Source organism: Coffea eugenioides, chromosome 3 (genome assembly GCF_003713205.1).
Source record: "Coffea eugenioides isolate CCC68of chromosome 3, Ceug_1.0, whole genome shotgun sequence".
In the NCBI taxonomy this organism is placed as follows: Eukaryota; Viridiplantae; Streptophyta; class Magnoliopsida; order Gentianales; family Rubiaceae; genus Coffea; species Coffea eugenioides.
The window spans coordinates 6,332,896-6,360,414 of record NC_040037.1 but is presented as its reverse complement, the minus strand read 5'-3'; the positions used below and the strand labels follow the sequence as shown (position 1 = coordinate 6,360,414).

At 32.9% G+C, this 27,519-nt stretch overlaps 3 protein-coding genes across 3 annotated transcripts; all 3 read right to left on the bottom strand.

Moving 5' to 3' along the window:
• Positions 1-12,296: 12,296 nt before the first annotated feature.
• Positions 12,297-13,774, bottom strand: LOC113766907 (membrane protein PM19L). The gene is made up of 3 exons (XM_027311068.1): positions 13,536-13,774; positions 12,865-13,042; positions 12,297-12,765 (listed from the first exon to the last, which is right to left on the bottom strand). Exons 1-3 carry the CDS (start codon positions 13,663-13,665, stop codon positions 12,537-12,539), a joined length of 537 nt encoding a protein of 178 aa, XP_027166869.1. The 5' UTR covers positions 13,666-13,774; the 3' UTR covers positions 12,297-12,536.
• A 2,484-nt stretch (positions 13,775-16,258) lies between these two features.
• LOC113765871 (F-box/kelch-repeat protein At3g23880-like) lies at positions 16,259-17,496 on the bottom strand. The gene has a single exon (XM_027310116.1). It carries the CDS (start codon positions 17,494-17,496, stop codon positions 16,285-16,287), a length of 1,212 nt encoding a protein of 403 aa, XP_027165917.1. The 3' UTR covers positions 16,259-16,284.
• Positions 17,497-19,119: 1,623 nt separating this feature from the next.
• Positions 19,120-23,303, bottom strand: LOC113765493 (F-box/kelch-repeat protein At3g23880-like). The gene is made up of 3 exons (XM_027309698.1): positions 23,233-23,303; positions 21,087-22,367; positions 19,120-19,400 (listed from the first exon to the last, which is right to left on the bottom strand). The coding sequence occupies exons 2-3, from the start codon at positions 22,281-22,283 to the stop codon at positions 19,374-19,376; spliced, it is 1,224 nt and encodes a 407-aa protein (XP_027165499.1). The 5' UTR covers positions 22,284-22,367; positions 23,233-23,303; the 3' UTR covers positions 19,120-19,373.
• Positions 23,304-27,519: the final 4,216 nt, after the last annotated feature.

Sequence of the window (27,519 nt, the reverse complement as noted above, 5' to 3'; positions counted from 1 at the left end):
TTTAGCTTGTACATGTCCGTGCTTATCTTCTGAAACCTGATGGGACAACAAGAGCATCAATTTTTTAGCCAAATTCAACAACAATCATTTTTTGAGCCAATTTACAATTTCAAGAGATTAGGATCCCTAATTTGGTTATCTTTTCAATTGTACTTGAGCCTTTCCATGCATCTTCCAGCTTGACCCTATTTAAAGAACCTTGTTGCTTTTAATTTTGCTGTTAATTAATCAGGGATTAAGATAGTAAAATAATTTCTTGCTGGTGGTTTGGTCCAGCTTTTGAGTTTACTACTAAGATGGGTGTTCTGATTATCTCATTGTCTGTTCTACTAGGAAGCCTTCCTGCCATCAGATTCCTTTTGGAACTGATTACAAAAAAAAAAACCAAAGTGCTGGTCGTGGGTCAACATGGAAAGGCTATGATAATATTTAGCAACTAGTTCTTCACCTGCTCTTTGAACAGATTTGTACGTAGTATGTTGAAAATATTTCAATAACATTGTGGATTAAAGCGTTTTGTGGTATAAATAACTAGTTTAAACGCTAATTGCAAGAAATTGTTGAATTAGAATTTATGACATGAAACACCAATCATGACCAAAATCACACCACTCAAATTAAGAGGGAAAGTTAATTGAAGACTTACCCAAAGTTTTGTTTCGAGATGAAAAGGGAAAAATTAACAGTGATCATAAAATTTTGTTTCGCTATTAAAAAAAGAGAAAAAATTAAGAGTGGTCTTACATTTTTGTTTTGAAATAAAAAAAAGACTGATCTTACAGTTTCATTTTGATATGAGAAAAAATTAGGAGTTATTTTGAATGTTAAAAAGGAAAATTCTGATGTTAAAAAGGTTAGAGTTCTTCTCCTTTTTCTTTTTGGTAGGAAATGAGAATTTTGCAATCCTAAAAAATTATTAAATTTTTTCCCCCAACTTAATTTACATTACAAAACAGTTCCTCGGAAAAACACAAAATAACACTCCAAAATCAGGCAAATCTCTAATGCATGAAGGCCAACATTTAGGTACCTGCCACGTGCCATTTATCTTTCTTTTTTTAAAAAAAATTCATTCTTGATCAATGTATTCTTCATCAAAAAAGAAATAGATTTTTTTTTACCATAACTCCTCCAAAAAAAAAAAAAAAACTACTTGTGGGATAACACTAGGCAAGAAATCATGAATCATCGAAATTTTGACATGTAGGCAATAGGATGGTTCTCATATATCGTATTTTATTTTATTTATTTGTATTTTTGTTTTTGTTTTCCTGTGGCTAAGAAGGCTAATTAAGCTCAAAGCAAGGGATAACTGAGGTGGACTTGGAAACTTGATTGAGCCATTTCCTTTAATTTCATCAAAACAGCCATTCTCATACACAACCTGCATAAGATGACATTAATCTCAGTTACTCGGAATTTAACATTTACTTCGCAGTTAAGATCATAACCTTAACACTAATTAACAATCTAATTGAACATGTTGGGCTGATTTGTATGGGATGTGACCAACATTTGATATATATATCAAGATTTAATCGCAACAAAATTATGTTGCATTGAGTATTCAAGAGAAATATATTGTGATTATGCAGTTAAAAACCAAGAATTACATTCACTGGCCAGATTAGCATTTACAATTAATGTAGTGAAGAAGAAAAATTTGATGAGAGTTTGCAACAAATAAGAGTGTCCTTGTTACAAACAGAAAGGCACATACGCACTTCGCACGTCTTCCTCCTACAAATTATTTCTTTCTTATGATTGAAGAATCTGTATTTTGCCCGTACCTGTTAGTACTCATTGTCGTGAAGTATTCTGATCAATTAGCAAAAGAAAAATAAGGAACTAATTTTACATACCATTCCACTAATTTTTTTTTTCATTTCTATTGTTATCCTGTTTCTTTATTCTTATATTCTAGGAATTGTTTCTTTACTTTATCCTTTGTGTTTTAGAGAACTTTTACGAATATTTGAAATCCCATACGATACAAAGAATAATTAAGAGAATTTTATATATGTATTTGTAATTTTCAAGGTTATAATGTTGAGATGGAGTGGATATGGAGGACTTGGAAATACGATCAAGTCGTTCCCTTTAAGATCATCAAAGCAGCCATTGTTGTACACAACCTGCATAAGAATACATCGTTCCCAGTGGATTGGAACTTAAACATTTAGTACCTAAGATCAAAAATCTAAAACTAGCTAACAATCTAGTTGCATTTGGATTGAGGAATTTGACGAGGGATTTGAAATTCTCTCAAATCTTTCTAATTGTTTAGCTTATTTATAAGTTATTTGAATTTGTAAATCGTAAATTATTGCTGTATTTAAAATATATTTTAATAAATGGTGAATTATAAGTTCAAATGCTTTTTAAATAATCCAAAAAATCAGAACGAAGTAATTAAATATGTTGGGATGAATATAGAAGGGATGAGAGCAGCATTTGACATCAAACCGTAGCAAATTTATGTTGCATTGAGTACATATCCTAGACAAAGATAAAGATAGGAATCATGAATACAAATTCTTTCGTAATATGTACAGGATCAATTGACGCTGTACCATTTGATTAAGAAATCCAAACAAAATCATTTTTCTTTTTCTTTTAAAAAAAATCCATAACATTGCTCCATCGCTCAAAGATTTTGACATTGAAAAAAAAAAAAAAAGTGAATGCAAAAGCAGACGAAATTGATGCTTCTATCTTCCATTGATATGTACAGATTTTGGAAAATAATTTAAATATCAGCATATGATATGGAATAAAATCCTAATAACATAGAGTGGTCACAGCAGCAAAGGAGCAGATCTCAATAGAAAATCACAAAAGTCCAAATCGAAAAGCTTAGAAACCAGTAGATTAGAACAACAATAATGAAAAACATGTAGGAATAGGTATGACTAAAAATAGGGAAATTTACATCATTTGAAAATCAGCAAAAATAGAAAAGAGAAATACCATTGCAAGTACGAGCTAACGGACGGTGAAGATCAAGATTGAGAGCGTGAGATGATACAGTAGAGCAGGAGCGAAGAGTCCATTTATAAAAGAAGAAGAAGTAATAGACGAACACAAAAAAGAAAGAAAAAAGAGGAGAAATATATTGTGATTACATACTTGACTTCCAATAACTGCATTCATTGCTTGATTAGCACTTACAATGTATTGAAGAAGGTAAATTAATGATACTAGTTTACAACAAAAATAAGGTCTTTCCCTACAAAGATATAATGAGGTAAGTACGCACTTCGCACGTCTGCCTCTTTACTCGAAATTACTTCTTGCTTTCTTCTTTTTTTTGATTCAAGTGTTTGTTTAGTGCCCATGCTTGCTTGTTTTCCTCGCCATGAAAATATTTTAAATTTTCAGTGTCTAAGAGAAAGAGAAGCAGGACTCAAGAATGCTATGGAATTCTTGTTTTCCTTGCTATGAAAATATTTTAATTTTCATAGTAAAAAAAAAAAAAGAATGCTATGGAATTAATTTTAATCAATTAAGGAGAATCTACAAGATTTGTCATTTCCAATTAGCAAGAATGGGTTGGACTCAGAGAAACTTTCTTGAAAACTTCTTTGCAGATGAGTGCAGTATGAGCAAAGAAGATAAACTAACCTTTCAAGGCAGGGTAAAAAGAAGTACTAACAAGTATGGTTCAAAAATACCAAAGATTCCTTCTTTCCCTAAAACAAATATCTGATAAAAATAGATTCTTTTTCACTTAGCATTAACAATGGCATCAAGAACCTTCTCTGGTTCCCACAAGCATATAACTACCTTTTTTAAAAACTTTTTGAGAGATAAGGATCCTCTATTTCATGGTTGTCCTTTCAAATTATACCTTAACTTGTTGCTTTTGGTGTTCAATAATCATGGATTCAGACGGTATTAATTTGTCTGGGAAGGTTTGGTCCATCTCTGAATTTTCTAGTGGTTGTTCCAGTAATTCTTCATCTCGTTGTCTATTCTACTAGGAAACTTTCCTGCGATAAGAGACTACTTGTTTTATAGAAGGGCGTGCATTCCGATTATTAAATCTTCTCCCTTGGGTGCTGTGGGTGTTGTGGATGTAGCCCATCCGACCCTGCAACTCCTACCACTGTTTTGTAGCACGTCATGCAATATATACAAGGCATCATCTTGCTGATGTTGATACAATTACGTTATTTTACACACCTTGCACGGGATACAGATAAACTTTGAGAAAAAAAAAAATTATGAACAAGTTATCTAAACACATACCTTTCATAATAGAAAAGTATGAAAAACATATAAAAGCCCTGGGGTGATTGGTGTAAACTAACCCAATAACTTTTGAATTAAAAGTAATATTAGATGTGTCAAAATTGGTGATTGGTATGGATTCAAGTAGGTTATGATTGGGTAATATGTTAATTCATTTATACCCGTAAATAAATAGGTAAAAATGAGTGGATCATAAATGGGTGTAATCTTAAATGGGTATGGGTATAGGTATATCCAATAATGACCCGCTTAAAATTTTACTTATTTTTTTGGCTTTTTTTCCCAAATTTTTTTGATAAGAAATACCCATATTTTATTGCTACTAGATTGATAAGAAATTCAAATTTATCCACCTAGCACATATGATAGGTTGCATTTTTGTTATTAAATTTATGATTCTTTGCCCTTGAATTGTATCAAATATTGCGTTAATTGATAGATTCTACTCATATTTAGTAATTGGTGTTAGCTGTAGGGATTCGAAGTAAAAAGGAATTAAAGATATGATTTTTCACTGGGCTTCTGTGTTGTTCAGCATGGGCACATCAAAATCTAACCCTGCACATCTGAAAAGTTCGGAATTTGGCACATGATCTCCAGTTTCAAATTGAAGTTGCAAGAGTCGGACTCTTCAAGGAATGGATAGTCTTCTACTTTTGTTGGTATACTAGTGTAAGTTATCTTTTAGAACTTTTTGAAAAAAAAAAAAAAAAAAAAAAAAAGTTGTTGGCTTATTAGGATTTGGATTTTGTTTGGAAAGAGGAGTTTTAGTAAAAGCAAGAAACGAAGAAAGAAACAAGTGTGGTCTATCTTTTCTTTCCGAGTGGAATGGGAACATCATTCTGGACTTTTTCTTTTCGACAAGAAACAAAAACAACGTTTCTTTTTCTTTTCCTCTTGGCACTCCATCTAACAATTGAAAAATGACCGTGGCAATTACTTCTACTATTTTGCGTGCAATGTCTTCAATTGAGATAAATTAAACTCTTCATTCTAGTCAACGAACAACGGAGGATTTGGTTCAACTAAAATTGTGAGATCGAATTAATTATATTTATTTTTAATTTACTGGTATTCATATGCTTCGTGATTTAATTTCTTATGGTTATTACATTATTTGAATATCTAGGACTCGATATTTGAATTAATCTAATAACTTAAAACCAATTAGAGCAATTAAATCCGTAATTGTTTAATTGCTTTAAAATAGTAGTAACTGACATGATTGGATTTGTGTCAAGGGACATATAAGCTAATTTAAAATAACTCTCGTAACGTATTATTTTGATTAGAACAAAACTTTTCTAATTCTTAAGGCAATTGGAAAATTAAACTATAAAATCATACCTAAAGTTATTTCTTGATTAGGACAATGATTAACGGTCGTACCTTAACCATCAATACAGTAAGAAGAGGTTGATTATCATCGCTTGTTTGATAGTTACAACTTATTTCTCAGTGAATAAATGAAATTATTATTGCATCAATAATCAATTAAGTGAACCATCTCCGAAGTTATTTCTTGGCTAGAATTTATTTATTATTGTTTCAATTTTAATAAATTATCAGTTAGGCCTTTTTTAATTTAAGTTATTTAATTATTCTCATTTTTTATAAAAATCCCCCTTATTCTGTACTCTAGAAGAAACGAATTTTTCTCGTCCCTGTAGATTCGACCCTGCTTATCACTATACGCAAAATTAATATTTTTCGTGAGTAGGAATTTGTTATTATATAAGCTCGACACCTATCAACATACAAAAAAAAAAAAGTTTGAGTTTAAATGTGAAATTTTAAATCTATATAAATGGGTAACGCAAGTCAATCCAGTACCCACTAATTAAATAAGTCTAATTGAGTTGTCTATTTAAACCTATTCAGAATCCATTGCATGCTCAAATCTATTCATTAATTTTGGGGGAAGGGAAGACGGAGAAGTGTTAAACACTTAAACGGATAAAATTAATTACTTCAAATCCACTATTCCAAAATTACCTTTTGTCATATCCATTCTGTGTTTATACAAAAATTCAATTCGGTTAACGCAATTCAAATATAGTTCAAAAATTCAAAGATTTGCTTGAGTTCTCAATGTATTAATACACACGGCAGCCATATAAATACGAGACAGACAAGACAGAAGGTAATTTTGGGATAGAGAATTTGAAGCACAAACTAATCGGGATAAAACCAAGATAACACTCAAAAACAGAGTTTTAAAGAGAATTTTCAAGATAACAGAGTGAGAGAGAGAAAGGCTTCTTCTTTTTTTTTTTGATAAAAAGAGAATTTTCTTTACTAAGAGAAAGGTTTCTTATTTTGTTGTTCAAGTATCTTCCCTTCTCAATTTTAATCTCTGCTTCTTCTCTGCAAATCATTTCATCTGAAATTAAATTCACTCTAGCCAATTCTATTGATCAAGAAAATTACTTGGACGACTATAATAATATTATCATATTGACTTCTGTTTTATCAACAAAAAAAAAGGAAATTACTTGGATGACTATGATAATTATTTGGGACATAGCCGTGAAATCCAGATGCTGTCAAGCATGAGGAGCATATTTTTCCTTTTCCTTCTAAATTAACTCACTCAGCACTCACGTACAAAGCACGTGCGTTCAACCTGGTCCTTCTTGAATTACTTATTTATTTGGCTTTTCTTGTTGATCAATCGTATTCATTTGGTTTATCATATCAGAATAGAGAATCACATTTGTTCGAAACTATAATTAATCTTCGGCACTCAATTCTGAGAATCTAAACATTTAATCCAAAATAAATTAAGGAATGGGAAGTTCTACAATCCCTTTTGAATACTGTGTTGATAAGATTAAATTCATCGTTAGATATAAAATAAGAATTATCAACTTTCAAATGATTTCAAGAGTTCTGAATCATTAGATGATGTGTGAAGACGTAAGTGAATTAAGATCATGAGTATGGTACCCTAAATTAATAGTTGCTGCAACTTCTTCTATACTATTTCCGTATATCAATAATATCTCAGAAGAAAAAAAAGAATATTACTGAGGAAAAAGAACCATTGGTAATCGTGATTATTGAGGAGGATAGTACTTGTTACTGTACAGATAAGTTTAGCCATTTTCATGTTAAGGGACATTTCTTGCTTTATGAATCAACTTATGAATTTTTTAATGATCAAATTATGAATCTTTTGCAGCAACGAAAAAGGGTTTCTTCGGCCGCAAATAATTTTCACCCTTTTCTTTTAAGTCTTCTTCATCAACGTCCATGGCTGACAAGACCGACTTCGACTAATCTCGCCCTAGCCAGATCTCCAAAATGGTTTCTCCTTCTCATTTGATTGATTTTTATTTATGTACATTTTATCTGAATTTTGGTTATTAATTCTACATTTTGCGTCTTTCCATCTTTCTTTTGATGGTAGATTAACATATCGATTAATTACATATTTAATATTATATTAAAAGTCAGGTAAAAATATAACAAAAAAAGAAGATAATTGATGCTAATGGAAACGAAAATTCAACTATCATACAAATTGATAAAAAAAAATATCAAGTCCAAAGCAAAATAAAAACTAAGAACTTATTTAATACCATTTGTAAGAACTCCTATTCCTATAAGACCAAGACTTTCCTTTGCTTTTCAATGGTTTGTAGGGGATAAAAAAAAACAAATTCATTGGTTTGTAGGAATAAAATAATGAATCTGTTTCCTTACGTTCTTTTTTTTCCCCTTTCGTTCCTAAAGTGTAAATTAGATGTAGAATTAGAAAACTGTTGATCATTCATTTCATTCTACCCACATCCATCATCTCTCATAATCGATCCGCTAAGAATTTGCTTCCTACAATCCCACTTATCAATTAAATCAAATATATACAATTTTTTTTAAAAAAAAAAAATTGGTGTCAGCAACATTTGTAAATTTCAAAAGCTGTCTAATAAATTTTTTTCTTCAGGTTAAATGAATTTTTTGTTCTAATTAAATTAAAGAAATTAAAACTTCACATTTAATAGACTTTAGCTAACATTCTATTGCATTTATCGTCTATTCTTGATGCCGTATATTTCCTTCCTATCTCAATAGCAGGGCAATAGCTATGAGGTTTTTGAAAACTATTTTTAAGAAAAAAAAACTATGAATAAGCTATGAAAAAAATAGAGAAAGTTTTCACATGATTTTGTTTTCCTCTGTGACAACACCTATACCAATTCTATTTTTGTTCTAGAACCCAACCAAGTCATACAAGAGGTTAAATGAGTTAGTGTGTGATCGTTAATCATTGAGATCGAATTCAGACTTTTTTAACAGCAAATGATCTAAAGTACAAGGTTCTGTCTTATTCTCTTTCTCCCTTTTCTATTTTCTTTTCTTTATTTGACGAAAATAAAGTTTTTCCTTACAACTCCATTATGGGCTCTTCGACATGAACCATAATCCATTTTTTGAGTTAAAAATTTGCTGGCCATTTTTTTAGAGCTTATGAACTCATTGTCATGATTCACTCTTGCATTTCATCATCGTTAGCATATTTAGGAGGGGCCAATATTATTTTGTGGGAAGTTATACATCGTCCAAGTCCAATGTAGCCATTCCTCTATGGAAATTCATCATCACCTTTGTGTTTTGAGTTTCATGTCCCATCTGAAATGAATTCTTATTCTCTCTTTTCACGAAGCATATGCTTCTGGAAATCTGTGTGTTTTACTACATGACCACCTTCTGATTGATTTATTATCTTAGAATTCATTCAATCTTCAGGAACGAGGAATCAGCTAAAGGATTTCCTATCTGGTCTAACATGCCAACCAACTTCCTCTTGCAGATTTTTTTCGACTCATTTGGACACTTGCGAAAAATGAACTCCCAACAGATTCTGGGTGAAAGATCTCAACTTAAGCTTATTTTCATGCCTGGCATTATTAATCTAGATGGCGAAAACTTGTCTACACTAATTATTGATTCCATATTGGAGGTGAACGATGAACATCTTATTTGTGCGGCCAAATGGTAGTCTTAGTTAAACATATTTGCTGGCCATTTTTACATGCTTACTCGATTTGGATTGTCATTTTTTAAGCTAGCTACAGAAGAAGGTTTCTTTTTTTTCTTTTCTTTTTTTGTTGTGGCGAGTGTGATGGATAGAATCCTCAATGTCTCTGCAGTTTGTCACTCCTGGCGCTCAGCCTGCTCCGACAAAATTTGATCGAGTTCTTTCCTTTGGGCACTTCCGAAATCAAAAAAAAAAGAATGAACTCCCAGAATCTTGGTGAGAGATCTCAACTTAAGCTTTTTTTCATGCCTGGCATTATTAATCTAGATGGCGAAATTTTGACTACACTTATTATTGATTCCATATTGGAGGTGAATAACGAACATCTTATTTGTGCGGCCAAATGGTAGTCTTAGATAAACATATTTGCTGGCCATTTTTACATGCTTACTCGATTTGGATTGTCACGTTTTAAGCTAGCTACAAGAGAAAGTGATAGTACCTTTTTTTTGGTTCTTTTTTGGCTATTGATAATGAGTACAGGTGCCCAAGCTTGTAACATCTAGGGCTGCCATGGCCATCTGAGACAACATCCAAAGGCCTAAGAACTGCTTTCAGAGCAATTTCCATATTTTACTTCTTCTTTCTTTTTCATCTTTCCTTTTCAAAAACTATTAGTTGCCAACCGTGCAATGTCTGATCGAATTTATTTACTGTAACAAAACATGATCATTGTTTAAAGCCATCAAATGCCCAAGGATCTTATGTTATCCCTGGCATCATAGTATCCTCTAACTAAATCTACCAGTAAAAAGGCACCATATTGTTCTTGTTAATACAATTAATTACCTTGAGAATTGAGAATTTGATGGAGAATATATAGCAAACATGCAAAATTGTTTGTGCAAAAGGAATATGCATGTGTATGTATATGTCTGTACAAAACTTGCACGGGCACTACTGGACTTCAATTCAAATCGGCAAGACAATTTAATGAATCTATAAATAGAACTTGCAAGTTTTGCACTATTAATTACATTTTTTTTTAATGAATCTATATTATACAAGTTTAGCATATTACTCATATAATTCCATTTATATTGTATAAATAGTCATTTTTTCCTAAAATATTCTATTAATTTTTATATTCTGTCCATTAAAATTCGATTTAGACCAAAGTAATATTCATGTAAACATGGGGTTGTAAAAGTTCTGCTAAATTACTTTTCTTATTTTTTAATAATTAGAGTAAATAATAAGTTCTATTAGTTTGGTTTTAATTTTTTTTTAGCCATGAAAGAATTAAATATTTAATTGCACTTATTTCCTAATATATCTCCTTCACTTATATATTGACTTGCCACTTAATTAGATTAAACCTAATTGAATTATGGGATGGGATTCGATTGAAACTAATTATTAAGTTGTTATTAATTGGTCATTTTTAATGTTTGTCTTACAATCAGTATATGAAATTTTATAAAATAGCATTTTAATTTTTTTTATAACATTTTTGTTCAAAAAAATTAAAGTTATAGAACATAGAAAAGTGCCCATGCAAATGCACACGAAAGAAACTAGTATAAAAGAGAAAATAGAGTCATAGCCAAGAGTAGCTGCAAGAAAATTTGTAAACTTTTAGTTTTTTTATTAAGCTTCAAATTTTTTACCAGTTCACTAATGTTTATGCTCGAAGGCTCCTATCAGTAATATTCTTTAGTTTACTAACTTATCACGGAAAAATTTTGGAAGAATTTACTATAATAATTATGAAGAATTTGCTCCATCTTGGGTATTTTACACCCACAAAAGCAGTAGCTTTTTAGTTATCAAGATTTGGCATCCAGAAAACGACTTAGCACATTTTTAAAATCTAATATTAAGAAAAAAAAATTAAATCTAGGAATTTGCGGTTCCTTTAACTAGTATTTGGGAGAATACTGAAAATGAGACAAGTATCTAAAAGTACAAAAAGAAAAAAAGAAAATTGACCAACATAATTAAAAATATTCAATGGCAACTAAAAAAATATAAAACTGTGCTGATCAGTTACTATCATCATGAAGAAGTGCCACGTTACAATTTATGGGCCACATATCATGCTCAATCATATGCCTCATGTTATAATTATTGCATACTTATTATCTTTAATCATCTTTGCATATTCATTATCATCAATTGCAGGACTAAACAAAATAATTTGCTTAACAACAATTCTGTTTTTCTTTTGGTTTTTTCTTCACTGAAATTCTGAATATGGTCAACACCATATTTCCTGTACAATTTTGTGACTCTTGCGAATCTTAATACTTATCAAGAATAGTCTAATAATATGCAGATACGCGGTGGTCACTATGTTTTGAAGTCTACAAAAATTTGACAAAACTAGCAATAATTGAACAAATGTGTGAAGAAAACGACGATATTAATTTGGATTAATGTTATATACAATGTTAGTATAAAGATTTGTTATACTAACAGGTGTATATATATGACACATAGATAAAAAGTAAATTTAAATATTAAATCGTGATGGTGTGGCGTTCATTTAAACTTTTTTGTATTAAAGAAAAAAAGAGTTCTGTCTAGCAGGTGTCGATTGGACACTCGTTAAAATGTACATCAGGTTTTAGATTTTTGAAAAGGTAAGATTAATTAAAGAGAGTGTGTAAATCTAAGAATATATACTAATTGTTAATGTGTATATATACATGGTAGATTAGATAAAATATAGATGCGTTAACTAAGATTTTTTTAATAATAATAGATAAAGTATAAAGCAAAACATGAAAATGAACTCACGGACCAAAATCAAAGAAACATCAATAAATAAACATAATACTATCACTCATCACACTTTCATCTACTTTTTCTATATCATTTTTTGCTCTTTTATCTTTCTTTTCGATAAATATACTTGCCAACACGTGGGATGCACGAAACAAATTACTATGGTAAACACCTTCATTTGATTCAACAATCTCGCAACAAGGCTATATACACACATTGAGGTGACTAATCCGTTTTCTAACAATTATACAGCAAGCCCAATTGCACCGACTCCAAGCCCCTTATCAATATAGCTTCAATCACAAAACCTCATCAAACATGCTTAGCAAACTTAATATAAGATCTAAACTTCAATTAAAAAGCTACAACTAGTTCCATGCCAAAAAAAAAAAAAAAAGCATATTAAACCAAAGATTAGACGCTAGACAATAAACATTACGTCCAGCAGAGCCCAAATAACAACTGCCAAATATTCAAAGTACAACTGTCTATTTTCGAGACAACTGCATTAGACCCTAGACCCTGTAACACCTGCGGTACCTTTGGGCTCAGTTCCAGGTGCACCAAGACCATAGTCAGGGTCCCTGTACCCTGGACCATATCTGCTGCTGAACATCCCAGCATGGATCAGCAGCACATAGAGCAATTGAGTCACTCCTAGCGCTATTATAAACCCCTCAAGAACCTTTAACCTCCATCCCCTCCAGCCTCCAACATTTATCTCCTTGCATGCCAATCTGCATTATTTCACAACCCCACAGTGCAAAAAAGATGAATTTATACCATGGAGTTCGTAAGATTGGAGAAAATTGAGGATGTTATATTGTATATTATACCCGAAAGCTAGAATAGTTACGGCCCATGCGACTAAGGAAGATGCTCCAGCAGCCGCTAGACTGTCGCTTCTCCAAGCCCTTAAATGGTTTCCACCTGCTAACTTCGAAGCAATCCCCAGAACAGAAGCTAGTATAGCGAATGTCAGGAAGAACGGGGTTGCTCCGTTTCCCCCAAAGCCTGAAACATACGTGACAAAGGATATCGTGGTTTTAGATGATTAACCATGCAGCCCACCTATCATTTAAAGTTTTGAAACATAATTTTGCATTTCGACCATCTGGAGATATGTATTTTGAGCTCCTAGTGGTGCATGTAACTTAAAAAACCAAAAAAAAAGGAAGCATGAAAAAGTCCCTAATGAAATACTGCTTTCTTGCAGTGCTTAAAACAAAGCTTGAGAAACAGTCCCAAACGGAATAATGCTTTCTTCAGTAATTTCGGTTATTTCAACTGTCTCCATATAGTAGGAAAACTGAAAATTGTTTTGGATCCAGAACCACAAAGTTTATTACTATTTGTGAAAAAAATGTACAAAACCAGCTAAACATGCTTTTGTGTACATGAGAGACTAAGCTAAAAGAATGAACACCTTGCTTACAATAATGTTTTTTGTTGTGTACATGCATGAATAGGAGGAGGAGGATGGGAAAGAATGGAATAGAGGGCTTACTGGGATGGTTAGTCTGCCCATTGATGTAATGATTGAGGCCCCAACTCGCAAAGCCTAAAACGACGAAATACATAATCAGGTTCAGAAACAGTAATGGAGCAGCCAAGCTTCTTCCAACCGTTCTAGCCATGTCTTCTTCTTGGTTCTTTGTTGATCTTCACTTCAGCAATGCAAAACCAACGGGCAACAGCACACTAATTTGTCAAGAACTAGGCAAAAAAAAAAAACAGATTGATGGTTCTTTGTTTGGTTATCTTGAAAGTGTAAAGCTTTGGGAAAACAAATGTGGAAAACGGTGAGGGCTATATAGAAAGGAAATGGACCAGTTTGGGATCGAGTGCGTGTCATGCTTGTTGGTTTCGAGTGTGTACAGGTGTAGAGTGCAGGGACACTTGTCAAATTCTGTGCTAGTATTGAGACCATCAAGATGCAAAGATTGCAATTTTCATCTTCTTTTTCTGATGTTGAAATCTCCAATCCTTTGAATCAACGGTGCATAAAACTAGATCATACAATAGTAATAGAAGAACTGCACTACCATGACACTTTAAAATCTCGCAATTCATATAATGGTAATGTAAACTCAAGCTAATGAATCAATTAGGAAACCTATAGAAAAAAGACTTTTTTTTATTAATTCAATTTTTCATTGAACAAATCTAAACCATATCTGGATCCATTTGGTTCTTTCCTAAGTTGAACTAGTCTAAGGTTCATTTGAGTCTAACGTCAAACAGAACCAACTAAAAACGTAGAGCCATATGGGCCATATTACCACTATGGTTAAAAAAGATTAAAGGAGCAGTTGCATGGCTAGTGATGATGTCTTGAAACTAAGTGATATACATCAACTTTGATGTCAAAAGTGAACAGAATGAGCACTTTGGCATTTGATTGAGACTTGTATTTTATCCACTAAGCATTCGTCACCTAGAGGGTCCTTTTTCCCCCTTTGCCTTCAATAATCAGGCATCTTCATCCTAAAAGAAAGGTTTTTTTCTTTTAATAAACAAAAAGAAAAATTTTTAAAAGGGAAAATCCTTCCAAATATTACTCACATTTCATAAAATAAAGTTTTTGTTCTTCACTTTTAAAATGATAACTTTACATACTGTACAAATTTAAGTTAGCAAAATTTGATCACAACCTAAATTTTAAACTACTTTTTTATATGCAATCATTTTTTTATGTACAAAAAAGATCATATTCAACTTTTTTTAATAGTAAAAATGAATATAGATTAGATTACATTTCATTTCATTTTTTTTGGAGAAAAAATGAATATGTTCGGGTCAAGTTTTGATTTTTCAAGAATAAAAATAAATATGAATCGAATCATTTATTTAACTACAATAGAGATCTAACCTTTATACCTCCAAGAAATGTCTATATGAGAGATTCAAGATGAAAAATGGTTGAAAACATAAGTTATGACTCAACAATTTTACCACTTTAATTTTATAAAAGATTGTAAAATTATATATTTTAAAAGGGGTGGATAACAAAATTTATTTGACTAAAAATAAGTGACGTTTTAAAGAATTTTTTCTTTCTAAAGCATTCCGGCGATAAGTTTGAAAACTGGGCCAATGAATGATGCAAAACCGCGGGCTAGAGGGCCGTGGATTGTTCTGGAGAGGGTGAAAGACGGAACATTGACAATTCGTCTCGACCGTCCGCTAAAGTGTTAAACAGCGTATTGGATTGGTCCACATAATGATGCCTAAGGAGACCGAACTTTATTAACTCATCATTACGCTGATAATCTTTGCAGATGTCATGTCCTAAAAGTATATAAAATATAGATTAATCTTTTCTATATTCATTTACAATAATGTACATACAGTCAGTGTTGAATAAATAATGTTTATATAAAAATTTAAATTTAAAATTCAACTATTACACACTACCATCGTATATAAAATTTACTCATAAAATATAACGAAAATAGGTAGCCGAGCGGCTAAAATACATTTTCATCAACTCAAATGTGTAATTGGTTAAAATCAATGGCATTTTCGTCAACTCAAATATTTTAACAGCAACTGGATACCTTAGGGATTAAATTAGCCGCGAAACCTACTCCCTCCTAATCATCCTATTTATTTCTGTGTAAGTCCTTTTCTTCTTCTTTTTTTTCCCTCATTCTTTCAGGGTTTTCTTGTGTGTTATTCTTTCATTTGGTTTGTTCATTATTTGTAAAGAATTATTTATTTGTACAATGAACAAATTTTTTAATAATCTTTTTATTTTCACAATTTTCATTTACTGTTACGTACATATTATATTATAGAACGTGGTATAATATTATTTTAAGAAAATACTATTCAAATAATCCTCTATCCAAACACACTCAAAATTTTTTTTGCCTTGCTTTCTTTCTTTCTTTCTTGCATCAAGATGTAAACCATTAAGTCATACACCTTATTGATTCAGAAAGCTGCCTTACATGTAAACTTGGCACCAGGATATACCCTGCACTTAAATTAAACACTAAGCAAGAAAAATTTATTATCCATGTTGGACTAATTAATGAGTTTAAGGATAAGAAAACAGCCAGTAACATCTTCTTCATTACATATTCCACTGAAGTCTTTTCTCATCATTTAAGGGATTGTAAGCAAGAATACTTCAGAAAGAGTTTCTCAACTGTATCAAGCATAGGAACTTGAAAAAATGTATTAAAAAAAAACCCAAATATTGATAAAATTGAATATTAGCAATCCCTTGTAATTAAGTTTCCTGGCAACTAGTGTTGTTGATGCATCTCTGCAGCTGCATTTGGGTTGGGTGAAACCAGGCTTTGGACAAAAATTCTAGGAACAGTATGATTACCAGACCATGGGAGAAGCCTGAAGGAGTCATCTTTTGGATCATAGAGTCTGAGTTCATCTTTAAGCTCCACCAAAAATCTATCACTGCCTGGAATGCACAGTGCTCTAAACACAAGTCTTGTCTTGTCAACCGGGACACTAAGGACCTTAGTCCAAGATTCTCCAACCCCATATTCCTTCATAACCCACAACTCTACAAAATGATCCCTATAATTCTTACAAACGAAACAAAGACTCGCTCCAAAAGTTCCCAAATCAGATCGAAAACCATTACGGCCTGATATCCCTGTCCCTCCATTTGTTTTTAGTGCTAAGTCAAGAGAACCGAACGTCTCTGTTGCTAAATCAAGAAAAACAACCTTGAAATCCCAGCCTGCATTATGCAATTCCCAGTGGAGCCTCCCATTGACGAGACAGCCGCAGCCCCCCACACTAGGGAAACCACCTTGAAACTCCCCAATGCTCTTCCAGGATTCAGTCTTTACGCTATAAACTAAAACTTCAGACCCTGAGGGACGATAATCTTCATCTAAGGAGCAGACAACTTTCACCACTTTATAATCATCACGATCCTTATCATATCCGAAACCATATACTTGGTAGTAATCTTCCTCCTTAAGTAGGTCCACTGTTGGGCTACTAAAACTGGGCAATTTCTTGGATTTTCTAGTGGATGGGTTCCACAAGAACACACCTGTTCTCATGCAATCAATGCAAAATAGCCCATCACAGCATCCCACAACGTTAAAGTACCTACTCAGTCGAAGACTAGGTGGACAATCAATTTCAACCTCAGCTGCATTTGCAGGCTGCCCTTCATGCAACAAAGAGGCAAGAGAGCAATCTTTGAGATAACAATCTGTGAGATCAATTCCCACAGTGAGCAGCTGTAGTTGTTCTCCATCCTCTGATGAGCTGAAAGCACAGAGGTGATCTTTGATGAATTGAGAGCTTGAGATTAGGGACAGCCACGATTTCGAAACGCATTTGAATTTCAAAAGGGATTTGACTGGTAGCCTTAGGAGGATCTCAGTGATTACTTCAAAGGGGAGGTCAGGCAATATTAAGGGTTGGTTTGAATCTTCGGATTGGTGGGGATTGGTGGCTCCATTTCCTTTGCTTTCCATCTGGAGGTTTGTGCTGCTGCAAAGGAAGGAAGAACTTATAAATTTACTCGTTGCATTCATCTACAGAAACTAAATTCAGCTTATATTATTGTTTGTATCATCAGTATACACCGCGTTGAAAACTATAACTGGAATTCGTCAGAGTCCTGCACTTGAGCTGGCTCTTTATGTTGAAGTATTGAACACGTCAAACTAAAGACTCAATCTTCATACAAGGGGAGACTCTTTATGTTGAACAATTCTACGACGTGTAACTTTGATTATGATAACGTCAATCTGACTTTCATAGTTAAAAAAAACCATGACATAACTAAATCTTATGAAGCGTGATGGTTAGACACAGGATCTGATAGAAACGTGGCCTTGTTTGGAAAGTAATTTTTCTCCCAAAAATTTGTATATTTTCTATAAACGCATTTTCTAATCATCTTTTTACTTCACAAATCGCTACAGTATATTTTTCTGTAAAAATTTCAAAATATAACAATTCAAACGGCCTCATTGGTACAAAATATTAATTGATATTGAGTGCGTTTGAGTTGCTGAATTATCCTAAATAATATGAATAAATCTTTTCTACACTGACGGTATATACACTATCATCGTTGTATTCATAACATATGTGTAAAAGTTGAATTTCAAATTCAAATTTTGCATAGTTGTCAATCATCCAACGCTGATAGTGTATACACTGTCAGTGTAGGAAAGATTAATCCAAATAAATATTTCACTTATATCATAAATACATTTCTCAATTCACCATTTTATATTTTCAACCACATTATTATTCCGTACGCAAAGACAAGTCATAAATATACAAAGAAACTTTTTTTTTTTTTTGCATTAAACGCTGATGAATATTATTCCATACGCATCATCCATCCATTTTCGACTGGCAAAATTAGCGAGGCTTGTGGAATTAACGAGGCCATTTCAACCTTACTGGTCATTCAAGAATTTGTTTGTAATACTAATACGAATCAAATCTGAAATCAATATATAATTAAAGTACTTAAAACGTGGCTCATCACCGCATGGGATACCATCTCATACCACAGATACTTCATCGCACCAATACAAAAGCAACTGCAACATGTGATACCATCCTAGGTGGGTACATAGAAGGTAACATTCACGGGATATTCAGAAACAGTTTGAAGAAGAAATTTTTGTCTAGTGCTCAAAATGTCCTTTCTTGAAAGTAGCAGAAACATTACTGCACATGCAGTCTCTATATACTTAGAAAGATAAAGTTATTGCAGCATGATTTCGAAGATTAAGAATGTAATCATCCAGCCTTACGTTGATCTGTTATCGAATCTATGAAATATTAGATAATTGATGGAGATGAGGGAAAATAAGAACACTGAAGAGAGGATGCTGCAGGATTGAACTGGTTTTTTCAACTTTCAACATTCAAGAACTGAGAAAACAATTCAGTGCCACTCTTTTGACTCAAAAGTCTAAAACATACATGATACGCAGTGTATAGCCGTGGAAAAGGTAGGAAAAGTCTTGATGGTATCAGCTGCAAGGAGCAATGGTGAGAGAGAAGAATCAAAAGGAAAAAGACCACATCGGAATAACTAGAAAAGTTGAGATAAACCAATACAGTAACGACGATACTACTACCAAACAAGGAGTTCATTACTCAAACACAACTTGTACAATACACTGTTGTAGGTGTTTTAAGTCTGATACATCATTAAGCAAATTAGGCAAAAGATAAGCAGGTGGGCATGCAAAAGTGACACAAACTTCATCAAAGGATCAACCTACCAAGAGCATGCTATGACAAAACATCAGCTACCCAATTACATTCTCCATGCTTAAATTTCAGGCGACAGTTCAAGCCCTGATAGTCCATGATCAGATTCTTAGTCTTGTGTCCTGCTTGTTGAGGCCTGCACATATAATTCACAATTTCCTGAGAATCAGATTGATAGTCAAGGAGGAAATATTGACATTCTTTTTCTGTGATGAATGCTATGCATACAGGAAAGAGATTCCCAAAGCTGATTCAGCGATATGCGTCAGGTCTAAGATTACTACGTATGCAAGCATTTAGTAAGAAGTTGCTGGACGTGGAAATGCAAAAGCCAAGAAAGTAATAAACTTCTAATAACTGTAGCTGAGTTAAGCATTTCCCTAGGAGCTAGAAACACCAATTCCGTTTTGCAAAGCCAAGAACTGGAAAACACCTTTTACTTTAACAGTCCTAGGTATTGGAACAAATGTAAACTAGGGGGGCAAACTGCCATTTTATATCTATGAGTAGGCCATTTCAACAGTAATTTCTTTCTCTATGATGTTTAAACGCCGATGACTCACAACAAGCACCATTAAGAGCACTCTTTTTTAAGGAGGTCATAAAATGAACTCAAAGAAAGGGAGCAGCAAAACTAAACTTTAACTCAACTCTTCTGACTAATTTGCTCACATAAACATGCCCCACTTAGCCCTTTCGATGGGACAAAGCTAATCTAAGTCCTTAAATGATTCTGCTACCAAGCATGGAGTATAATTCCATGTTACATCAACGCCTATCCAACAAGTGACCAAATAAGGGAATGAATCTGTCTAGAAAACCAATGGTTTGCTTTAGTAATTCCAACCAACCGACCAAAAAAAAGGAAAAGAAAAAAAAAAGAAGAAATTCAAAATTGAAAGACACAGAATTTATGAAACATAAGTTGAAAGCTGTAACAGACCAACAAAGCTAAAGCATCAAATTAAGGATCAGGGAAAAATAATAGTGATTCTCTATGTGATTTAGATATAGAAAATTAAAGTGCTTGCAACAATTTCTGGAAATTTATCATGCGTGCTAACAGACAACACAGTATAAAGTGTGTTTTCTCCTCTACGTTTGAAACTGATTTCTATGTGTCGCTTTAGAGCTTTGCAGGCTATATCATTTGTTTCTCACCTCAAACTTGGTTGAATGGATACTGCAACTTATTTAAGGTCTCAAACTAGCACTTACGGAATAGAGATGTAAGACTGCATTAGATCCAAGTAGAGAAAATTTGCAGATTTGAGGAATAGCTTTACATGAGCTTAACTTAAACATGAATCATAAAGAGAAACCTTGAGGTATTAACAGAAACAGTTAAAGAAAAAAAAAAGCAAGAGAAAGCAAGAAATATTGATAATGCAAACATGATTGCGGTAAACTATGAATTCTGGACAATACTACCTCCAAATCATCTGTAATGTTACAGTTAATCTATATGTGTATATCAGTTAGAAATCGAAATTTGAAAGGACAAACATCAAAATCTTTAAGTTACTCAAATGCCGCACAACTTCCAAAATAATCTGCCACTTCAGAAGCTTAATGGCGCCCTACTATCAAGAAAATCAAAATCTTCAATTTTCTGATATGCAAGACTTTCATAATTTAAGTGGTAAGCAAGAATATTCACATTCAATTCTAAACTATTTCACTTATTGGGAATTGAAAACTGCAACAAAAATAAAAATGCTAGTGAAAATACTAAGGAATTCTCAGCAGTTTCACATTACACGTACAAGTTTTCTTTTTTCAAGTACAAGCTGAATTAGAAAAAAAAACTGTAATTACTTACTTTAAGTGTCCTCAACTGTAGTCCACTCATCATAGTTGTTGCATCAACTGAACCGGGCGAAACTAGGCTTTCAACATAAATACTCGCAGACCTAGTGTAGACAGACCTCAGGAGACGCCTGGATTTGTTATTTTTGGGATTCAAGACTCTGACATCACTTTCAAGCACCACTAGAAGTTTACCATTCTCCAATTGGTACAATACTGAAAGAAAATACCTCTTGTCGTTGCTCAAGGCAGAAACCACCTTTGTCCAAGATTCTATAACTTCATATTCCTTCAAAACCCAGAGATCTACAAGACCATGCACATAATTCCTGCAAAAGAAATAAAGGCTCCCACCAACAGTTTGTATGTCTGTTACAAAACTGTCATGATTCGATTTGATCGCATCTCCAGCTAAATCAAGAGATCCATATGTCTCTGTAGCTAAATCAAGAAAAACAACATATGGACAAAATGCTCTGTTCAATACCCAATGGACCTTCCCCGCCGCAAAAGTACCACAGTACCTGCTTCCGTCCATTGGATAACCACCAGGAAAATCCCCAATTCTCCTCCAAGTATCAGTTTTTGTACCATAAACTTTAACCTCAGAAGCAAAGGGCTCCCAATCTTCAGCACAGTAGCAGGTAACTGCCACTACTTTATAATCATCGTTAGTCTCGTCGTATCCAAAACCACATGAAGCATAGAATTTATGCTCACTCGTTTTTTCAAAACTAAAATTAGGCAATGTCTTTGATTTTCTGGTAGATGGGTTCCATAAGACGAAACCTTCTCTATTAGTGCAAATGCAAATCAACCCATTACAACATCCCACTAACAAAATTGACTGATCACGGCATTCCAATTGGGGACAAACTATTTCAACTGCATCACTAGGCTGTTCATACAACAAAGAAGCAAGAGAACAGTGTTTGAACCTGCCAGAATTATAGTCTATAAATAGCAAGTATTCTCTGTCCTTTGATGTACTGAAACTGAGGTGACGCTTGATGAAATGAGGGCTTAACGTCAAGGAAAGCCACGATTTTGAAACGCACTTGAATCTCATGAGTGACTTCACAGGTAGCCTTGCGAGAATCTCAGTGATGACTTGAAAGGGAAGATCCGGCAGTATTAGCGGGTGGTCTGAAACTTGCACTGAAGAGGAAGGGATTTGTTGGCCTATGGCCATCTTTTCATTGCCTTCCATCAGAGGAAGTTTGGCTCTGTAATTGGATGTTTCAGCTTCAAAGAAGAAAAGGGCAGTGGTTGGTTTTTGAGCTCAAGCTTCAGCCTGAAAACAAACACCTTCAGCAGCAACCCAAATGACAGAAATCGGAAGAGAAGGGGCAAAGATCTAGGGTTCACTGTACAGCTTTTGCCCAAGTACAAAAAATGTATGCAAATTTCAAACAACAATCTTAAATTACATGATTTTGAAATTTTGTGCCCCAGAAATAACTGTAGCGATGGATCTTCTACTCTTCTTTAGTAAAGTGAGCTAGTTAGCACTTCTGTGTAAGTGTCAGAATTTGTGTCAAATAGTTAAAGACTTTATTTAGATTGTCATTTTTTCTCAAAAAAATTCTACATCTTTTATCAATATGTTTCTTGTTATTTTTTATCTCATATATATCAATTGTTACAGAATTCTTCACAAAAACTCCAAATAGGCTCTTAGTCAATCTTCCTAAAGTAGTTCACTCACTATACAAAGAAACAAAATGCAATCACTTGCCACATGAGACCTTTTTTAAAAGTCCATGCCTAGTTACTTCGCTGTTGCTACTGTTCTTGCCAGTACGGTACTTCAGCAGAATAGGATGAAAGTGAAACCAGCATCTCCGCATAAGTGCTTTCAATCTTGGTGAATAATAATAACATTTTCTTGATTACTTCACCCATTAGCACTTGAAAAAAAACCAAACGTTAATCAGTCTTAAAACAGAAATGATACATGTTAGATAGTTCGTTATGCACTTTCCCACGTAGAAAGTCTTTCAGAATTTCAGCAGTTTAATTCATCTTTAGAGTATAAATATACAAATTCAGCAGTGAAAATGATTGTGAAATCCTAGTCAAACAGAATAACATTTGCAGGCATTCGTTTTTTCGAGTATGGAGCTGAATTGAAGAAAAGGGTTACCGTAATCACTTACGGGCTGTATCCTTGATCATAATCCAAAGAGTTTATAGTTGTTGGCTTGTTGCCACTCCGGTGCGCCATTAGCATCCTGCGAGACCATGCTTTCAACAGAAAACACTAGCAACCCTTGTGTAAATAGACCACAAGAGACTCAAGCCAATATGTATATGCAACGGAAAAATGGTTAACTATCCATTCGAGGACATAAATGGCCTGCAGCTGTGATTCGAGCTAAAACACATAATTGGGTGGAGGAAGGGAGAACATCAATTTGGCAGTGGCAGGCATGATAAAGTAACATAACTTCTGCACAATTTAAGATAAACTAAAGCTGCAAGCAAGAGCACCATCTTGCTATGGTATGGTCATCTATCAAATTATATATATATATATAGGAGAAGAAAAGATAATAAATATAGGAGAAAAACATTACTAATAAACAACCTAAGTAAATTAGCATGTATCACATGCTAAAAATCGGGAATATAAATGAAAGAAAAATGTAAAAATTCTAAAGCTAGTGACAAATAATAATCAAGCCATTGGAGTAAAGTAATAGAAAGATACAAGGAATTGCAAATGCTTATCACAAGCAGAAAAAATGATTTATCATGTTGGAGAAAATGTAGAAAAGTCAAATGATAGGTTGATTGATTAAAATTATCAAAAAAAAAAAAAGTCATGCTTAATAGTTAATACTAATGTGTAAATAGTAAGGAAATAATAATGTATTCATCTGGAACACTAATTAAAAATAAGAAAATAAAAAAGCAATGATTCGATTATTACCAAAAAAAAAAAAAAAAAGAAAAAACCAAGACATAGACGTTAACAATGGTCACGTAGTGGCACGAAAGGACATCAGTTGTCCACTCGTTATCAAGGGAAGTAAGTGAAGAATAACTATTGATTCTTTTTAACTAAGAAAGGAAAAGAAAGAATGCCCACTTGGTATTATTAAATCCTTCTAACTCAGAAATTTACCAAATAGAGAACTGAACAATGTTGGTAAAATATTGATACAAAAGAATTAAATATAAGACCAACGTTGAAACCAGACACAATAAAAATAATTGATTCATGCACAAAATAATAATTAGTTCCAAATAAATCTTAATTCGTGTTTTGATTTTGATCACTCTAAACAATGGTGAAAATAATATCTTATGAGAGCTGTTGACATGTCAGGGAATATATTAATATTTGATTAATCTTAAAAAATGGTAAAGAAAAGAATTTAATAAGAAAAAACCATCAAAGAAAAATAATTGAAAAGATATCCAAATAAGCGCCATATGAATGTGATTGTAAAAAATGAGTAATTAATTTCAAATTGTCTAATTATAATGACATAGAATCTATTTTTGCTTTAATTTCTTAAATTGGAGAATGGACGAATTGTATTAGAATGCAATTGATTTGTAATTGACTAATCGTAATGAAAAATATATGGAGTTGCTCCAATTTTGTAAATTAGAGAGTGAACAATCTAAATTTTGGTAAGAATGGATTATAAAATAAGAGACAAATCAGTACAGTATCTCTATTTGTAAGGAAATAATACACAAATCCACTTAAAATTTGATTCTTTAACAAGTAAATAATTAAAAAAATAAATTAATGGATAGAGGAATTCATTATTTTCTCAAATAATTTCAAATTGAAAAAAAAAACTAATTTTGGAGGCAATTTTTAATTTATTGGACTTTTTCAAATCCGTGCTTGTATGGACACAACTTTGGCCTATAATAAGTTGAAAAGAAATTGGATTCCAATAGGAAAAAACATAATGTTCATGGGAGAAATTTTAGAAAAAGGAATAATTAATTGTACAACTTAAATGGGAATACATAATGATTGAAGAGTGAAAGCTGTCAATGTTTTACAAGTATTAATCAATAATTAAACCAAATAATAGGAATAGATAACGTGGTTGGAGAGAGCTACAAAGGAAAACTATGGATTGATTGACTTATAAATCAAGATTGAATGGAGTTTAACATAAATAAGAAAGTATGAAAAAATTAAAAATCTGTCCAAACTTTGGTAACAATAATAAAAAAAAAAGTGAAGCTAAACATTAGGAATAAACACGTGATTGGACAAAATTAAAAAAGGAAAGCTATGGGTTGGTGATAAAAAAGAAAAAGTAAAACAGAATTAGTAAAGAAATATCTAAAGTAAGAAATTAATAGATTGATTAAATTTTATTATAGATAAGCAAGTGAAAAATGAATGGAAATAAAAGAAAAAAAATCACCAAGAAACACAAAACATTAAATTTGTCCACTTGCTGACAAGAAAGGGTGCCTGCTTCGCATAATCTAATAGCATCCAACTCAATAACATATATTCCATAACATATTCAATCTGATAGCATCCAACACATACCACCTATATGTTGTGTCTGTGTGTGGGTATGATATAACAGTACTGAATACTGTTCCATCAATAAAATTATCCATGTACAACATATTCTTAGCCTATATACGAATGACAATGGAAACAGGTGCCCGCAAGAAAAAATGGGGCAAGGAGTAGGAATATGGGGAAATTTTCTCTCCCCCCCTTCCCCCCCTCGCTAAATAGGGTAGGAGGCGGGGGAGCATACTCCACTCCATCCCTAACCCCATCTCTCATGTAAATTAAATTAAATTAAATTAAATTACACACACATATATATATATGTACATGTGTGTGCGTGTGTATATATATATATGTATGTATGTATATAATCCAAATAACTAATAGTTATACATAACTAATAATCTAGCTGTAGTAGCAGTTGTGATTGTTGTACCACACTTGCTATTCATGGATTGCTATCACACTACTGTTTTTTATTACACATAAGCTGCTATGTTTGGATTGTAGTTTTCTAATAAAAAAATTTTTGTATTTATCATGAACATATTTTTTAATTACTTTTTTACTCGTATATATCACATCGATACGGTACATTTTATTATGAAAAAAAAAACAATCCAAAACAGGAGGATTTGCTAAAGCAACTTAGGTAGTGGCCTCTCGGCATAGTCTTCCATGGGCCTACTTGTTTCCGTGTTCAGATATCTATCCGTATTGACTCGTTTTGAGTACACCAAGAAGGAAATTCTTACTTTCGTAAGAAAATGTCAGAAAAAAAGAGTACACCAAGAAGGAACTGGAAGTTGATAGATTTCAGACTTGTTGGAGAGTACTTGGATATGCATACCTGTTCTCCGCGTTCAAAAGTGCACCTGATCTGTAGCTTGTGTTGTTATCTTCCAAAAAAAAAAAAAACGCAACTCGATGCTCGTTGCAGAATACAAGGCCATGGGCCTTCAGCTGAATATCGTGGACGATTCGTGGTGTTTTCCTTCCCCAGCAGGCGCTTGTGGGGAAAGCAGGACAGGGGTGGGGCGGAAGGGGACGGGGAAGTGGGGGTGAGACGGGGAAGAAGAGTTATTTGACAACGGAGCAAGAGACTCGTCCCAAAACTGCACTGTTGCCATCCATAAATCCATCATATGACATGATTTTAGAATAAGAATGTGCAAAAAAGGATGTTATTCTTCGAAATTATAATTTCCTTTTCCAAATATTCTTCATTCACTGTCTCATGTTGGTTAACGGGTCAGCTCTATGAGAAGGGAAGTAATGTGCATACATCCCCTGGAAAAAGAAGCAAAATCAAAGATAAATCGCATGACATGAATTTTTGTCCAGAAACAGAATTAATTTGAAAAAATTGCTACGTTTTCCGTAAACATATTTTTATCTCACATGTATCAAATCGCTACAGTAATTTTTTTTACAAAAAATCTAGAAAAATGCAATCCAAACACAACTTAATTCCGTTTCTGGACAAAAATTCATGTCTTATGATAAGCTGCTGGATCACTTTTCCAGAGATTGCACAATTTATGTTTTTGTTATTTTGTACTTGCGATTGAACGTCAAAACAAAAATACTTTTATTTTGTCTTATACACTAAAGAGTTACAACATGTACGGTTGTAAAAGCTTGCTTTTGTACTTTGCGAATTGGAGTGTCCTGACTTTAGAAGGTACAAATATCAATTAAAAAAAAAAAAGATGTAAATTCAACCACAAGTATTGATGGTTCATGCAATACATTTTCATCTAAACTTGCATTCTTACCTAGATGTTTCTGAAAAATTTTACTGCCAGAGAATGCACCGGGCATTTGTCTGATTCTGATTCGATGATAATTTAATTTCTTTCAAATTTTTATTGACTCTTTTGAATTCATTCCTTACTGTAAAGAAAGACTTATATCTTGTCAAGAAGGAGAAAAA